At 37.4% G+C, this 19,055-nt stretch overlaps 1 protein-coding gene across 1 annotated transcript; it reads right to left on the bottom strand.

The window, feature by feature from the left end:
- Positions 1–1,888: 1,888 nt before the first annotated feature.
- LOC132164565 (heavy metal-associated isoprenylated plant protein 3) lies at positions 1,889–4,370 on the bottom strand. Its single transcript, XM_059575097.1, has 5 exons — positions 4,176–4,370; positions 3,873–4,068; positions 3,217–3,422; positions 2,792–2,879; positions 1,889–2,668 (listed from the first exon to the last, which is right to left on the bottom strand). The coding sequence occupies exons 1-5, from the start codon at positions 4,182–4,184 to the stop codon at positions 2,172–2,174; spliced, it is 996 nt and encodes a 331-aa protein (XP_059431080.1). The 5' UTR covers positions 4,185–4,370; the 3' UTR covers positions 1,889–2,171.
- Between the last annotated feature and the right edge of the window lie 14,685 nt (positions 4,371–19,055).

Genomic DNA, 19,055 nt, shown 5'->3' with positions numbered 1-19,055 from the left:
GACATGTCCGCACAAGAGGAAGATTCGAACTAGTGACTTCTGTTTCATTAAGCGTGCTTCCAGCCGCTTGAACTACTACTTGAAGACAAAAAAATAATTTCTTAATAGCTTGGGGAATTAGCCCAAGTATTCCAATTTTACAAGTTTGATTTATTATGTTTGGAGAACGAATAAGGCATTTAGAATGAATTAAGTAGTCTCTGCCTCCTCCCTCCTATATGGAATGAATTAGGCATTTCACTTTTTGCTAATACCCATATTATCATGATGTTTTTTTTTGTTTTTTTTTCTTTTTTAAAGCTACTACAAAGAGAAAAAGGGGAAGGGAAAAGGTACATTAAAAACAAACACTAAATATGGGTGGACAACGCAATAAACACCCAAAGAAACCAATAATTACAAATAGATCTTAAAATTAGTAAAAATGAACCCCCCCCCCCCAAAAAAAAAAAGAAAGTTAGCATGACCCATTTGAGCTTTGGCTCACATTCCAAGAAAAAGGCCGCCACAAACACAATTTGAGACAGTTTTCTCACCGGAAAGACAAAAAAAAAAAAAAAAAAAAAATTCAAATAAGGATTAGGGATCCAATTTTTTTTTTTTTAAATATCTAATAATTTTGTAGTTCAAATTATTAATAATTAAGATAATAAATATGAAAAAATTAATAGGAGACGGGTATGCGCAACAAACTTTTATTCTTTCGGTCCACTTAATTGAACAAGTAGGTCCAAAAGGGCAAAAAGGGACATATCATTATTGGTGAAGCAGGAGAAAATAGAGAAAAGAGAGAATTATAGCAAATGGAGAAAGAAATAAGTAAGTTGTCGTCTGGCGTAGCGTACGTCGCAGTGGGGCATTCAAACTCCACTATCACTATTGACGTACTTTCCAGGAAACGCAACGTTGGTGGCAAATTGGCAATGAAGGACGACGACAAAAAGAAGCACTAAACGGTGGGTTTTGGGACGACAGAAAAGAGAATCATATATGTAGCTGTGCCTCTGCCTGTGCCTGTCAGCACACCTCTACGGTCACCAAGGACACCCATTACGACGCCAACCAGTAGGAGTGTAGGACACCAAAAATAAAAAATAAAAAAAGCAGAGAAAGAAGAAAAGTAGGACTTGTTTCGCAGGTTCATGGCTCGGTCGTGCCATGGTTTGGTCCCACTCTAATATATATATGTATATATATATACGCCTTGCCCCTTGGGGTGGGTAGCTTGTCATTGTATAACGCTGCGGCCCCCACGGCTGCTTTAGGCAACACCACGTGGCATTAAGTATGGTAGCTACACTTTAAATACACTGAAGAAAAAAATGAGCCGATTTTGTGACGGATCATATACATGAAAGAATGTTTGCTATATATTTATTAATTAACAAGTTTACCATTATCATAATTGGGTATTAAATGCTTTGGAAATGCTTTAAAGGTGCAAGTTCAAAAGTATATTATAAATTTAAAGTTGGTATATTTAAAAATATATATATTAGATATGTCAATTTTAAGTTATGACCCAATTCAATTTTGAGGTACAGCTTATTATTATTTGATGACTCTTAGCTAAATTCAGGAGGGACATGGCATGTCACGTTGGTACGACGGTGGGTGTTGCAAGATTAATTAAAAGAAATTCAGTTTATAAATAATATGTTCTTCAGAATATTCCAGATCATGCATACAACAAATTGCATCTACTTATTATTATAATGTTATTAGTTAGGTGGCATATTGATGGAATCCTAACCTTTGTTTCTTTCATTTTAACTGCTGCCAGCCTATGATGATTTAGATAAGTGTCTCACAAAAAGTAGACCGGCCACTTGACTGCTAAATATCACAAATTTCTCATCTACATGGCATAGGCAAACGACAAAGCTGATTTGTAAACAAAATATCACTTGTATTGAACAGAATCAATATAACGACTGATGAACAACATAAAGTAAAACATGATAATATCCTGAATATTCAAGAACTGTCCAACGAGGCTATTGGGACTAAACAAAAAAACAATCAACTCCTCCTCAGTCCGACAACCGGGGCAGACCAATTTGGGTCAAGCCTTGAAACCCACCCACCCAGTCTTTCCATCACCTACTACTTTGTCTGTCTGCTCTCTTTATTTACATTTCTATTTCATATATTGATCTCCCCCCCTTCCCTCACATGATAGAGCAGGCATTGGGGTTTTCGTCGCTGAACATTTGCGGGGGGTGCAAGTGATCCCCCACAAACCCTCCATGCCCATATCCATGGGCATGCATGTGATCCCCCACAAACCCTCCATGCCCATACCCATGCCCATACCCATGCCCATTCTCATACGGGTATGGGTACCCATTTCCATACCCAATGTTCCCGTACCCGGATGGTGCCATAATCATTTTATTCCCTTGATCACCTTTGGCATTACCACCACCACCACCAGCAGCTTCTTCCTGCCCGGCATCTCCTCCACCGCCCTTCTTCTTTCCGCCGCCGCCGCCGCCGCCGCCGTCATCTTTCTTCTCACCCTCCCCTGCTTTCTCCTTCTTTGGTGGCACGACATCCACTTGCCTCCTAAGCTTGTCCTGAAGGCTTTGAGCTAAGGCCTTGGCATCCATGGTACCCTTCACGGTCACCAGCTCTTTCTGTTTATCAACCTCCATGCTCTCCACACCTACAATCAACCGAATCGTTTTCTTGTCAATAATTTCACTTCCATTAATTTAATATCAGTTTTCGGCGTTAATGGCGGCACCGTGACTGCAACGGAACGGGGTTAATGGAACGATAACCTCACCTTTGGTCTTCGTAACAGTCCTGTGAATCTTGTCCATGCACCCCTGGCAGTGTAGCACCACCCTCAAAACCGCCGTCGTCACCGGAGGCTGCCCCCATTAAATTAAATTAAATTAAATTAAATCAAATTAAAAACAAAGAGCCTGCCCCCATTATCAAATTAAAATCAAATTAAGTTGAATCGCAAAAAAAAAAAAAAAAAAAAAGAGGGCGTCCCCACGTGCTCACAAGGAAACAAACGTAAGGCGCTGATACTCCAATCAGTTTGAAAGACAGCGTGAAAATGCTAAATTGCGCAGCGTGTTAATTGTTAAAATACAACACCACCAGAAGCACCGGAGCAGGCGGAGTGTCAAGTGGTTAATAATATTAAAAAGAAAGGAATGAAAGGAAGGGGCGCACGGTAAGCGGGGACCAGTGGATTACCTCTTTGGGTTTTTTTTCGTCAGCTTTCTTCTCAGGTTTTTGGTCGGATTTGTCGTCCGCCTTGTTGTCCTTCTTGGGCTGCGGGGAGATCAGCTCCACCTTCTTCTTGGACTTCTCGGCCAGCTTGTCCCGGAGACTTGTCGGATCCACGTTCCCGACCACCGTCAGTTTGCTGGATTCCGGGTCCGCCTTCACCGTCTCCACGCCTGAACAAGCAATCAGACCAACAACGTTACTTCCCAGGAATCCTAACCAAATTCATTCGAATCTGTTTGGGCGATTGGAATGGGAATCTAAGGGTAGTTTCGGAAATCACTCGAAATTAATGGGAAGTTGGAAACAGAGGACTGGCATGTGAAGCACACGGAAAAGGAAGGGAAACAAAATCCAAATAACAGGGAGGAAATCCGAAATCTCACTAAATATCTGTTGGAAAAAACCCAAAGAGAAAGGCAGATAAAGAGCAGAGAAGAAAGAAACAAACACTTGCAAGTCATTTGATAATTCTTCTAACACATTCAAGTAAACAACCAAGGAAGATAAGGGCCCAATGTTAAATCTTCTTCCCAATGTCAAGAACAACAAAATCAGAAAAATAAGAAAACAGAGAGATTAAGAAAAAGCACACGATTTGCTCAAATCGGAGAGAGATAGACCTTCAAAACTGCGAACGCATCGTATAATCTTGCCAGCGCAGCCGTCGCAATGCATGTGGATCTTCAACACCACCGGAACCGGACCCGCCTCCTTCTTCTTCTTCTCTCCCTCGCCATTTTCCTTCTTCTGGTTCTCGTTCTCGTTCTTCGTCTCCTTCTCGTTCGTATTCTGGGCGCTGTTGCTCTTGTTCTTCTTCTGCAATGAAAAAAAAAAAACCAACACCCTCATTAACATATACAAAATGGGAGATCTACACAAAGAAATAACTCTGAAGAGCTAGTTTTGTCAGCGAGTCGGCTCACCTTCCCCATTGTTTGATTTGCTTTTTCTTTTTTGCGAGTGATTTGCTTCTTCTTTTTTTGTGTGTGAGAGAATTTGCTTGGTTCCGTCACCGAATGGGAAGAAAAACACGCCGATCGAGCTCCGTATTTATAGGGGGGGAGCGAGAGAGTTCTCTGTACAGGAGTAGTGCTGTGAAGGCGGTGCTAACGTGGCCATATTATGATGATCATCATGATGTTGTATGCATGTTGGAATGGTATGTATGTTAAAACGCGTGAGTCACAGTGCCGTTTAACGTGTGGGGGTGCCATCTGACACGTGTTACGGCGTTTTAGTGGGAGCAGAGAAACTTCCAGGTAATGTGATGGCAGGTGGTGAGTGGGCTGTACGGCCTTGATTAAGGGCTTGGGAAGCCTTGGCTCTTTCGGAACTTACAGCTCTGTGGACCCTCTATGTTTTCCTTGATATTTTTATTTTTCTTTTTGTTTATCATTGATTGTTGATTTTTATCAGAGAAAACTTTACAAAGTTTTTCTAGACTTCTCCTCATTTTGTAATAATTTTTTAAAATTTAAAAAATTTCTCAATTAGAGTAACAAAATTTTAATTCCTATCAATTATTCATTTTCATTACGATTTTTTCATTAAATTTTGTTAAAATTCTTACAATACTTTTTTTTTTTTAATTGTTTTAGTAAAAAAAAATTAAAAAATATATTTCAAAATAAATTTTTGAACTTTCGAGAAATAATTTGAAAAGACGTGATTTTTGTGAAGTTTTTCAATTTTATTAAAAAGATTTGAAATATGTTCGAGAAAAAATATATACTCTGAAATTAACTGATCAACGGTGGGAAAAAACCAGTAATTTGCGGAGAAAATTAATAGATTTGTAAGTGATTGAAACCCTATACGTCTCCATCTTATTTTTCGGAAATTCGGAATTCAACAACCTAAGATTTTTTATTTTTTATTTTTCTTGATAAAATGTATGGCATAGATTTGTTAAGATCCTATCTCCCTTCTATTGGAGCGAGAAAAAAGCCTCTTTTAAGAATGTTGTTCTGTTCTTTAGTAATGCCTTCCGTACAATTTATTATTATTTTTCTTTTGGACAAGATAATTGATCTTGAACTTTCTTAGGGACACTGATTTTTGTGGCAAATGGACTAGACGGCGGGGAGCGTGCAAAACAAGGAGAAGTTCTTGGAAAATTGCCCACCCACGAGAAAAATTGAATGAAAAAAAGTTGATTGAACTTTACATGCCAATTAAACTATTATTCAATTAATAATGTATTTTTTATTTTAATATTCTTAAAAAAATTCTACTTTCATTCAATAAAGAATAAACATAGTCGAAGCTCTACAAAACAAGAACTAAATACTCTAAATTGACAGTGTTAACAATACATTCCGGGATTTCTTAAGCCAAATTCTATCAAACTTTTATAAGTCGCCTCCTTTGCAAGTCGTGTGCCGTCATGTTTGCTTCTCGTTTAACGTGGCACACTTACCATCCTCGGAATGCATTCAGCACTACTTGGGATCATCAATAACCTGCCGATACCTACAACAATTAGACTCCGTATCTGTTAAAGCCATAACCACAATCTTTGAGTCCCCTTCAAGCATTACTTCATGCAATCCATAATCTCGACTAAGTTCCAACGCATATAAAGCCCCTGCTGCCTCAGCAGTGGTAGGATCATATAGCGCATATATTGTCTTGCTTTGGGCCGCAAAGACCCGCCCCAAATTGTCCTGGATAATCACCCCAATCCCAGTCCTTTTCTCCTTTGAATTCAACGCAGCATCCCAATTAACTTTGTAGCTATCGGGAGGAGGATTTTTCCATCGACTCTGGATCGACTTGTTAATCTCCACCACCTGATCGTTATTTTCATTGGCCTTCCTATACTGAATTAGCAGCTCCTTCGCTCCTTGTACCAAACGATTCGGATGTACAAAGTCCCCCCCATGCAGCACAGAATTACGCCTCTTCCATATTTCACTTGCAATTAACCCCAGCCAGCTCCAGCTCTTCGATGTTGCATCGCTCCATCAAATACTCCATCACTGCCAGGAAATCCCCCCCAAACATCTGATCACTTCCACCCCAAACATCTTGGGCAGCTGGACAATCCCAAAGAGTATTTCGCAGTCTCTACAAATCTGTTACAAATAAAACATGTATCCTCTTGGACTACCTTTCGCCTCTTTAGGTTGTCTTCCGTTGGGAGAATATTACTACATGCCCTCCATAGAAACATCCTTGCAACATTTGGGATCCTCAATTTCCATATACAATTCCACAAGTCCCTATTTTTATTAAGATAGGAACATTCTCCCTTCAAAGATCCACACAGCTCCATCTCCAAATGATAAGCGCTTCGCACCGAAAATTCTCCTGTGCTAGTTGGGTACCACACTAGCTTATCCTGAACCTGATATTTGGTAATGGGTAAACTGCAAATAACCTCCGACTCCTCCTCCGAGAAAGAATTCCGAATGAGCTCCGTTTTCCATGAAGATGTCAAAGATCAATCAGGTCACTCACCTTTGCATTCACAAGCAAATCATTACATGGCGATTGAATGGAAAAAGTTGTTGGCTTGGGGATCCATCTAGCCCCCAAATGGAAACTTTCCTACCATCTCGATCATATCCTCCAAATAGCCGCTGCATGAAGTAATTCTCTAGCTGAAAGGAAACTCCTCCATGCATATAATGGCATACTCCCAACCTTAGCTTCCCAGCAAGACCCCTTAGGATAGTATTTAGCACTTATGATTTTTGCTGCAATACTCTTCGGTTGTTTGATTAACCACCAACATTTTTTTCTAGGAGCGCTTTATTAAAGCAAATAAGATCACGAAATCCCAAACCACCTTGAGATTTAGCCCGTCTTAACTTCTCCCTGCTCATCCAATGGATCTTTTTCTCCCTCTCTTACTGACATCACCAAAACTTTTTTATAATTTGATTTATATCCTTGCATAATTCTTTAGGTAAAAGAAAAATACTCATATTGTATGTGGGAATTGCCTGTATAACAGATTTCAGAAGGATCTCCTTACCTGCCTTTGAAAGAAACTTGATTTCCAATCATTTATGCGCTTCCTCACTCTTATCTTTCAAACACATGAATTCCCTACTCCGGGACTTTCCCACAAGGGCAGGAAGACCAAGGTACTTGTCATATCTTTGCGATGAAGGTACTCCAGCTAATTGTAAAATATAGTCTCTGTCCTCTTGCTTAGTGTTTCTAAAGAAATAATAGATGTCTTGTTAGAAACAAAAACAAAAAAATAAATACAATAAAATAAAATTGCAAAAAGAAAAGAAAACAAAAATCTACCTAAACTAGTACAAAAATAAAATTAATTCAAACAAAAATCAATTTTCACAAACAGACAAATCCCTGGCAATGGCGCCAAAAACTTAATGTGCAAATTATAATTACTCGCAAGTGCACGAGTCGTGTGTAAGTACAAATTAGGCAAGTGCGAGGTCGATCCACAGGGAATTGTGTTTGTGTAAATAAACTTCTATCTAAATCAATTATATCTTAACCTAGTTTCGAATGATTTTGATTTTGAAAATAAACAAACATAAACTAAATAAAATAAAAATAATCAAAAGATAAACGACTAAGGTTTTAGAATTCACCTACCAAATCAAAGCATACATTCTCATGTTTTCATTCATGCATCCGACAAAAAATTAAACCCTATATATGTTCTATTGTTTTTGATAAACCAATTGAATCATTCGATGAATCTATCTCTATTATAAATCATAACGAATATCCAATTGAGATCAAATCATTCACTATATTCGTAAATCACAATAGATATAAGTCTCAATCAAATCATTCGATGTATCCGTTGGATGAAACACAACGAATATCCAACGTTTTCACAATTTACAAACAACAATCAATCACAATTTTGTCACACAATTGAATTGAAATGAACATACATTACATTAAATGACGGATTTGTACAAATAAAATATAAAAATATAAAACTAATCAATGGCGAGGCTTGATCTTCAACCTTAGTTGAAGATTTAGCCTCTCATGAAACAAAGAATCATAAAGAAACTGAAATACTTCATTGAAATTGACAAACTTACAAAAGAATTGGAGTTCAAAGCTCCAAAAACCCAGAAAAGTCGAAAATTGACAAAGTATGGCGCCCCCAGCGCATCTCCGTATGTTTACAATAGAAAAGAATGATATTTATAAGCTAATTTTAGGGTTTCAACGCTGCCAGGTCGGCTGAGTGCACTTGATCGCACTCGAGGTGCACTCGTGCATCACTTTCCACTTTCGATGGGCACGTGTGCGCTCGAGTGCACTACCTTCGGAATTGGCCAACTCTTGTGACACATGACTTTGTAGATCTTTGAGTTAGCTTTCCAATGCCATCAAAATACTTCAATCCGAGCTCTAAAACTCTAGATATGGCTTTTTAGTGGTACTCGTTGGGCGCGAATAATCGTTCGACCCAAATTTGCTGCCAATGCTCTCTAAAGTGTCTTAAGCCCCATAATTGATGGAATGAGTTGCATTTTTTCCTTTAAAGGAGCATTTTTCCCTTAGTAACCTACAAAACACTAAAACACCAAAACATCAGAAAATAATAAAGCTAAAGGCTTAGCAAATGCAAATGAAGAGGTCCAAATATGCAATATTTAGCACTCATCAAATACCCCCAAACTTATATTTTGCTAGTCCCTTAGCAAAACAAAAGAAAAAATAAAATCAAAACATGAAACATAGATCTGCTGTCGTGGGAGAGACGATTGTATTTAGAGACGATTGCTAGTCCCTTAAGCATCCCTAGAGGACGAGTGAAGTCTCGTGAGGGTTTAACACCAATGATACCCACAAACATTTTTAGCACTATGTCATTGAAAAACACAAATTTCCACACAAACACATGGTTCTTACATGATGAGTAGGTTTAACAAAGTGAACACTACAATCACATCATCAAGTCAACCACAAATCATTCAATTCAAAGATGAAAATTTTTGAGACAACACATGTTCCAATAAGTGTAATGTGAGACAAACATATAATCATGAGGCTTCAATTTTTCTCAAAGTTAGGTATACCCCAAAAGTCATAGGAATTCACTCAGATGAATACACCTAAGGTTTAAATCAAGACATGCATTTTTTTTGTGTAGGCTGTGCAATGCTCGGCTTCCTTAAGCTTTCTAATTGACCTATGTAAAGAGTGTTGGGCTAGTGAATCCCAAATCAGATGGTTTTAAGGCACTAGATGTAGAAACATCCCTAAGGGCTTAATTACTCAAGTCAACAAGGCTACGAAGCCAAACTAGCCATACAATCAACCAAATTGAATTTCTCATCTTTTTATGCGAACACTCAATGCTTAGTGGGGCATGAGGTCCGGTTACTCAATGAGAAGCTCAAATTGATTTTTTTCTTTTTGAAGCCAACGTTTCCCCAAAAATTCATCCTACAAATCTCAAGACACACCCTACTCAATTCAAATCTCATACCTCACAGATTCTATGCTAATGTGCTTGTGATGATCAACTCAGATATGTGAAGTCTCTGTAATCTAATCAAATAAGTCAAATGACTCAGATTTCTAATGACATGCTGTGTTCAATAAGTTAAACAAACCAATGACATGCAAACCACAGTTATGATGTAACTCATGCTCAGTCAACAACATAGAATTTTTATTTTTATTTTTTTTTAAATTTTTTTTAGCACATAAAAACAAACAAATAACACAAACAAACATACACAAACAAACAAACAGAGTGTTGTTCCACACCTCCAAAATTAAATGATACATTGTCCCCAATGTGTGTGAAGAGATACAATACTGTGGGATGAGAAAATCGGAGTGTGCAAAGGCCAATGCGTCCCCCAAACTTGAACACCAAAACACCTGTCAAAAACTAACAGCAATATTCTCTTACATGAACAAACATCAAAAGGTTAATTGCTGTTAGGAACAAAAAGAAAATGACACGAAAATAAAATGACAAAAGAAAAAGACTCGAAAATAAAGTGCGAAAAATAAAAAATACAAAATATAGCACTTTCCCCGGTCATTTGGGTGTCCGACCAATCCCTTCCACCCTTTCTTCTTAAGAATTTGATAGCCCTCTAGAAGGATATTTAGCCGTCTCAGGTAGCCTAGTTGCTTGCGTCGAAGGATCTTCTTAAGAACATATATGGTTCCTAGATTTGTGACCTTGTGTGCATAGATCCTTGAGAATTTCAGCATGAGACGGCTCTTTGAGACATTGAAGAACTGAAGTTTGGGGTTCATGAATTGTCTCAAGAGGGATTTTGATGAAGGAGTGAGCTTCAGTACTCACTTCCTTGTCACTGGACAAATTTGGAGTTGATGGGGGCTTAATGTTCTCAACCTGCTCCTCTTTTTCTTCCTTCTGATGGTTATCCAAAATGAAAGGCTTAGCTGTTGATGAAGATGATTTAGATGATGATATCTTAGTGGTTTCCCAATTTTCAGTTCGCATCTTAGGTGTGGAGTCCAATAAGGCATCAGCTTGCTCAAGTAACTTGTCAAGGTCTAGGTCACATCCAAATTGAGCAAAGCATTTTTCCAATGGGTCCTCTAGACTTGGCTCATTAACAGTCTCCTCATCTTTTTCCTCACCCCCAAGTATGGTGGTGGTTTGAACATGCTCATGTGCAGACTTGCTAGAATCTTCCTCATCAATCATGTAATGGTTAATGAATGGACAATCATCTATCCGATGAGAAGAATGATAACAATATGAGCATGACTTGTGAGGTGCGTGAGTGTGAGGAGGTTGGGTATGGGCACGCCTAGCTGCCATGAGTTGGTTGCACTATATATATATATATATAAGATCCTTTGGAGTTTTGGCTCCATCTCAATCTTTCCAAAGTTTTGTTTAAGAATTCTGATGTCAAATCAGTGGATTCTTGAGAAGAAGTTTCAGAATCAGAAGAGGAAACTTTTTTGATAACAAAATTTTGTCCAGAAGAACTGGCACGAGCATGAATTAATTCAGAAAGCAATTTGTTGACTTTCTCAAGGTTCATTTGAGAAGTCGTTTTCAAACCAGAAGATTTTGACAAGTCAGGGAGAGAAATCAGGGATTTTTCAATCTTTGGAGGCTCAGAGAAAACCTTTGAATCAGAAGAGAGAGAGGGAAGTTTCTCTTCGATACGATCCAATTGTTGTCCTAAAATATGCAAAGATTGGGCACAAAAATTGTTTTGTTCGATAATTCTCCTATCGTTAGTGACAGGATCCTTATCATGAGTTTTGAAAGGGGAACATTTGACAACCATTTTGTTGACATCAAGAAGAGTATTTTCAAGAGGAGGGTGAGAATGTTTGACAATGGTCTTAGATTTATATATATATATTGGTTTTTTTTTTGACAATAGAATAAACAAAAATACAGAAAATAAAAATAAAAACACAAAACACAAAAGGACAAAAAGAATTTGCAATTTTTTTTTACTTAGCTGCTTATGGTTTGCTGAGGCTGATTTCTGGACGTGCGCTCGAGCGCAGGTAAGTACGATCGAGCGCAAGTGTGCAATGTGCTTGAGTGCAAGCGCGAGATGGATTGAGCGCAGGTGCGATCTCTTGCTGGGCGTGTGCTTGAGTGCGCTTGAGCGGAGGTGTGGTGCAATTGATCGCACTAGCAGGGTGTGATTTTTTCGAAACTGCAACAGAACTCAAAAACAACCAAACTTTTCTTTTTCCTTTTTTCTTTATTCTTTTTTTGTGGTTAGATAAAATCTCAGAAACAAAAACAAATACAATAAAATAAAATTGCAAAAAGAAAAGAAAACAAAAATCTACCTAAACTAGTACAAAAATAAAATTAATTCAAACAAAAATCAATTTTCACAAAGAGACAAATCCTTGACAACGGCGCCAAAAACTTGATGTGCAAATTATAATTACTCGCAAGTGTATGAGTCGTGTGTAGTACAGATTATGCAAGTGCGAAGTGGATCCACAGGGAATTGTGTTTGTGTAAATAAACTTCTATCTAAATCAATTATATCTTAACCTAGTTCCGAATGATTTTGATTTTGAAAATAAACAAACATAAACTAAATAAAATAAAAATAATCAAAAGATAAACGACTAAGGTTTTATAATTCACCTCACCAAATCAAAGCATACATTCTCATGTTTTCATTTATGCATCCGACAAAAAATTAAACCCTATATATGTTCTATTGTTTTTTATAAACCTATTGAATCATTCAATGAATCCATCTCTATTATAAATCACAACGAATATCCAATTGATATCAAATCATCCATTGTATCCATAAATCACAATGGACATAAGTCTCAATCAAATCATTCGATGTATCTATTGGATGAAACACAACGAATATCCAATATTTTCACGATTTATAAACAACAATCAATCACAATTTTGTCACACAATTGAATTAAAACGAACATACATTACATTAAACGACGGATTTGTACGAACAAAACATAAAAATATAAAACTAATCAATGGTGAGGCTTCATCTTCAACCTTAGTTGAAGATTTAGCCTCTCATGGCACAAAAAATCATAAAGAAACTGAAATACTTCATTGAAATTTACAAACTTACAAAAGAATTGGACTTCAAAGCTCCTAAAACCCAGAAAAGTCAAAAATTGACAAAGTACGGCGCCCCCGGCGCGTCTCCATATATTTACAATAGAAAAGAATGATATTTATAAGCTAATTTTAAGGTTTCCGCACTGCTAGGTCGGCCAAGTGTACTCGATCGCACTCGTGCATCACTTTGCACTTTCGATGGGTGGAACCCAATTTTTGGTTTTTGGCTTTTCATAGTGCCTGCTATGGTAGGCTATTGCAGTCGCTGACAAATATGGTTGAACTCTTGCATTTTATTGCTAAAATTGTGGGATATATATCTCTCCAACAGGAATCACAAGAGGGTTCTTGGGAGGAGGTTGTCAACAAGCTAAACGACAACATTAAACTTTTCAAGGAAATGGTTTGCTCCTCAATTAAGTGTTCTGAACAAGTCACTTCGATAAAGTTGCTCACATTGCTTGAAAAGGAGCTCGTGAAGAAAAACGTTTCCTGTGATGATGATGATGACCTTGAGTTGGGAAAATCACAAAACCCAAAAATTGTTTTGGTTTCCAGTTTACATCATGAGAATGGGATGGAGGAGAAGCAATTTCAAATGTCAAATCAGAAATGAATGAGTGAATGAATGAATAAATAAATGATAAAAAATATAAGTAAATAATCTATGGAAACATTAATGCTTATGCCTTTTAATACCAGACATTAGCATTATTTGTTTACATTTTGTGATTCTTCCATGATTAGTGGTTCCCTATTTAGTTGGGTTATGTACATTTTGTGATTCTTGTATTATTAGTGGTCATATTATTATTATTATTTTTTCCAAAGTATTGTATATCTTTTATTATTGTCCAAAAGTAGTGGTCCCCTATTTAACCCCTTATAATTGTATATCTTTTATTTTGTTTATTACAAATATTTATTTCACTTTGTAGGATGGCCAATTCAAAATTAGTGTTTGAGGTCCATTATGGGGGTAGATTCAATAGGAAAGTTGGATGTGAATACATGGGGGGTGATGTGACAGTCCATACAGAAAGTGTTGACCCTAATGAATCGTCATACTTTGTATTGAAAGCTATATGTGGACATTATGTGGACAACTCAGGGGATTTAATATTTTTTTTAAGAACCTGATAAAAGCCTAGTTAATGGGTTGAATTTGATTACATTTGACCATGATGTGCTAGTTATGGTTGCCTCCCATAGTGCACTTATTCATTGTATCTTTTGGGGAGGGTGGAGTTGATGAAGAGGAATGTGAGGAAGAGGATGAAGATGAGGATGAAGGGAGGGTTGATCTTAATGACCCTTGGTGGCATGATAAGATTTCCATGTTGTGGATCTAGGTAATCCAGTCATTCATCTTGAGATGAAATTCCCAAACAAAAATGTTTAGGGAAGCTGTTATGGTGTATAAGCTTAAGAGGGGGAAGGACATCAGATGTTTTTTTTTTTAAAATGAAACAAGGAAGTGCGTAGTGGTATGTAGAGATGCCAAATGTAAGTACCGGGTGTGTACAAGAAAGATGCTTGATGAAGAATCATTTCAAGTAAGATCTTTAAACTCTAAGCGCATTTGTGGTCGGAACTACAGAAACACCATAGTCAACTCAACTTGGATAGCCAACAAGCTAATTGAGAAGTTTAGGGTTCAGCCCAACATGCCTTTGGATGTAATCCAACATGAAGTTAAGGATAAATGGAGTGTGGATGTAAATCCAAGCAAGATGTATAGAGCTAGGAGGAAGGCCAAAAAAAAGATATATGGTAAGCTTGAGGATCAATATGGGAGTTTGTGATACTATTGTGAAACCTTGAGGTAGACTAAAAATAGAAGCTGTGTTATGATGAAAGTGGATAGACCAAACCCAAATTTGGCTCCAAAATTTCAAAGAATATATGTTTCTCTGGCAGCCATGAAGAAAGGCTTTTTAGAGGATTGTAGGCATGTCATAGGGGTAAATAGGTGCTTCCTAAAAGGACCATTCAAGGGCCAACTCCTAATCTGCAAAACACATTACAACTAATAATCACCAACCTAAATAAACTAAAAACTAATTTTTTTTTTTTTTTTTTTTTTTTAAAAAACAGTACACAATGAAGGTTGATATCTTGATTACATAAAATATCAAGTACTTGCCTTCCAATTTTTGCAACTCACAAACCTCCTTCCAAAGTTTTTCTTAGTGTTGGCAGTTTTGATAATAGTGGGCCGCTCGTAGAAGCAAAGGCGTTGCACTGAAGATGAAGCACTACTATGAGCTGAACCAAAAAAGCTTGTACCTTCATTTGAGGTATCCATCGTGTTCTGGTATTATGTTCATATAGAGGTAGAATGTCAATTATCAACCATACCAAAAATAATATTACTACGCATAGAGGTATAGAGGTATTATGTTCAGTGCTACTACATGTTCAGTGTTACCAAAAATAATAATATTATTTTGGATAATGGCCTATATGATATACTAATACATAATTAGTCTACTTGCACATTAATTAAGAGCAAGTCATTGGGATAGTATTAGCATCACTGTTCTTAGATATGTAAGATATTATGGAAGTATACAACATGGTCACATGTTGATATTACATGATGTTTGTTTTATGAACCTGTGTTACAGCTAAAAATGGAGTACACATCTGTGCTTCAATTTTAAGACCATATTTTGAATAGTTACATAATTATCTAGATAAGAAGGATTTCTGTTAAGAAATGGTAGGATAATTTTCATAAAGTTTCTTCTCTACAGTTTTGCTAATCTCTAGAAGCATCATGTCAATTATAATTTGTTACATTGTTAGATTAGGATCAACAATAATAATAATGATTCACAAATTTTACTAAAAAGCTTGATGCAAAGACAAATTTTACAAATTTTACTGAGTACTATTTATTTTGTTGTTGATCACATTTGAAAGTAACCAAATTACCATCATCTATCAACGTTATAGAAAACCCTAAAATATACAAGTAATTTCACAAATTGAAACTTCACAAGTCAATGGCAAGTACTAAACTATACAAGTAATTTAAGAACTACACAACAAAATAAATTACAAGAACCCACAATATTCCCCAAAAACCCCTAATTTTACTTAAAACCCTAACTTTAACTCTACCTCGAAAATTACATGAAAATGAGGTGATTCTAATGTCTTGGGCATACCTCCTAAGAAAGCCAACTTCGCGACAATTTATGTGCTCTTGGTCGAAGAAAGACGAGAACCACGAAGAAGAAAATGATGCTTTGTCCTCAACTTGGGTTTGCTGCTGTCGTCGCTGTCGAGTGGGTTTTGGAGCGCTATTGTGTGGGTAGGTTAGCAAACAAACGGAGCTTCACAACTTTGTTAAAAATAGGCGTGGGTTTAATGAGGGGCACTGTGGTCATTTCATGCAGTGGGTTAGGTACAATATGGAGAGACTTAGCCTAAAAATATCACGTGAGACGTATTTGATGAACTTTTCGTTTACTTAGATGATAATGAGTGACGAAGGGTTTTAATTGCAAATTTTTGAAACATTAGGAGTGTACATTGCAAATTTTTAAACATTGGGGTTCAAATTCAAAAAGACCTCAAACTTCAGGGGGGTAAAGTGCATTTTTCCCTATTTTGTATATGGCTTGTGTCGCTTGTGACACTTTTGTGTAGTCATTCTTTTGTATGAAAGACTTTATTTTCATAGATGTATTAAACAACTCTAAATGTGTTATGTCATGTCTAATGTCATTTAATTTCTGCTGCATAGATATAAACTCTGGTGAACCATGGATTATGCATATAGCTCTATGAGACTTATTATATTATCAATCAGGTTAATGCACGAGTTCAAGGCATATTGCGGTATCGCCATGCCACTGCGACCATTCACTTTACTTGTGATATGTTTTCAAAAAAACATCACATTTTTTATCAAGCGGGTCGTCACAATTAGAGTGGGTTGGAGGAAATCCTCTCCAACCCAGTTTGAAAGTGTTAGGGATCGGCCTGGTAACGAAGGCCCAATCTGATCGCAATATTGAGGAGCAACCCTCTTATGGAAGCCCAACCATGATCGAAGAAATTCTTCTCTGTTGGCCGTCGATCCTGAAGGATCAAGGCTTGAGTTGGCTAGTTGAAGTACCATATGAGCCTATAAAGTTTTTCCACACGTTTTCCCATGCTTGACGCATAATGAGACCTGTTGCAGACACGTATCTTTGAATTTTCAATAGAAGAAATGACTAATTAAGGGATCGCCATGCCGCACACATCACAACCCATCATATAGACGTGACAAGGGTCATTTTGCATTAAAGAATAATAATTACACATCATGAGAACTAATTGGAACCCCATAGCGTACTCAATCTTGCAAACCGTATAGATTATGGGAAGACAATACTTGCGGGTCTCCGAGTAGTGACGTCCCCGATCTCAGAAACCAACAAATTATCTACAATGGACTCGGTGTATACATTTCGTACTCTTCAATGACAACCCGTGTGTGAAAGTAGGTGTCGTGTCAATCATGCACTTCTTGAGCTCACTTCATGTACGCAAGTTACGTGACAAGTGTGGATTCTTCCCTATGGAGACACATAGTCTCTGGCATTTCAGTAATCGGTCACATCACAATTGGACTGCCTGACAAGAATGATGCATTAAACCCTCAACCAAAAGAGCCACACACACAAAAAAAAAAAAAAAAACTTCACATAGGCAAAGGAGAAAAGCCATATAAATAGGAAAATGATTGACCAAGAAGGTAGGATCCATAAGACACCAAAAACTCAAGTTAATTCCTTATCCTCCCCTTTCACCCCATGCTAACTTAAGCATCAGAGGATCTTTGCTTTGGCCGAAGATCTTCTCACCCATTCCTGTTTTGCAGCAACTCATAAGGACCCTACCATCATCGATTTGTGAAAGCCCACCTTAGAAGACCCGAAAAGCAAAATGAAGAACCCGACCCAAAATTTGCACCAAGAAAGTTTTGTTCATATTGAAACTTGAGATAAACCTTAGGATAGAAACCAACACATCCTAAGGGGATATGTAGAATCAAGGCTAAGAAGCATACCATTGTTGTTTTCACCTTGTACAATATGCAAGCATAATTACATTGTTGCAATTTGCAAGACATTTCTTTCAATAATCATCTGTTCAATCCGCATCTTTGACCTAAAGGCAACTCTAACATGTTAGAACTACTTGGGTGTTACCATAGTAGCACATACTCATTGGAAATTGCTCATTACCTCTAGAAATTGGTTAAGAGGGGCATAGATGGGGGAAGAACCACAAGCATTCCCTCAAGACCCATTGAATCATAACTTGACCCAACTCTATTAGGGCATCAATAGGACCCAAAGTGATTAACACTAACTAGGAGTGAGTGATTCTCATTGTGAGAGTTGAATTTTCTCCCTAGTGTATGCCTAATGACATGAGAATTGCCTTGAGACCACTGAACCAATGTCACTAACGGTTGAAGTTATACCTTAATTGGTCTTAACAAACCTCAATCCAAATAAAGCCACCCAAGCTATTTGACCTTTGAAATTGATGAAAATGCTGCAAAATCAGGCGAAAAATGTAAAATCAATCCATATGGTTATACTGATTTGCAATAAGGTCTCAATGGTATAAAAATATTGGGTAAAGTCCACTTAACCCCCTCAAACTACCACCCCAATGACAATCTACCCCCCAAACTATCAATTGTGACAATTTACCCCCAAAACTACCAAAACAATGACAATGTACCCTCAAATTTAACAAAATGACAAAATTACCTTTACTAAAATAAAAACAAAAATACTAAAATTTATAAAAAATTAAAAATAATACAAAAACTAAAAAATAAATAAAAAGCAAAACAGAGGTGCCAGACCACCCTTAGATGGTGGTCCGACCACCCCTAGGTAACTGGGGATGGTCCGACCACCCACTAGGGGGTGGATCGGCCACCCCCGAGCAATTTCTGAGGGTGGCTGACCGTCTCAGTAATAGGGTGGCTGGCCACCCCCAAGATGTTTTTGGGGCTGGCCAAGCCACCCCAAGATGTTTCTGGGGGTGGCCGGCCACCCCCATGATGTTTATAAATAAACAAGGGCTATGATTTACCAAGTTCATAGCCTAAGCAAAGCCTCTGCATCGCCCATCAAAGACCTAGTTCTTTCTCTTCGTTCTCTCTTTTTTCCAGTTCTTGTATGAGTTTCCAAGTTTTTGAAAGGTTTCATTTTGCTTTTTTGTTATATGCAAATACATGGGG

This window comes from Corylus avellana, chromosome ca10 (genome assembly GCF_901000735.1).
Source record: "Corylus avellana chromosome ca10, CavTom2PMs-1.0".
NCBI lineage: Eukaryota > Viridiplantae > Streptophyta > Magnoliopsida > Fagales > Betulaceae > Corylus > Corylus avellana.
Note: the sequence above shows the minus strand (reverse complement) of the source record. Positions and strands in the feature narration are given on the sequence as shown.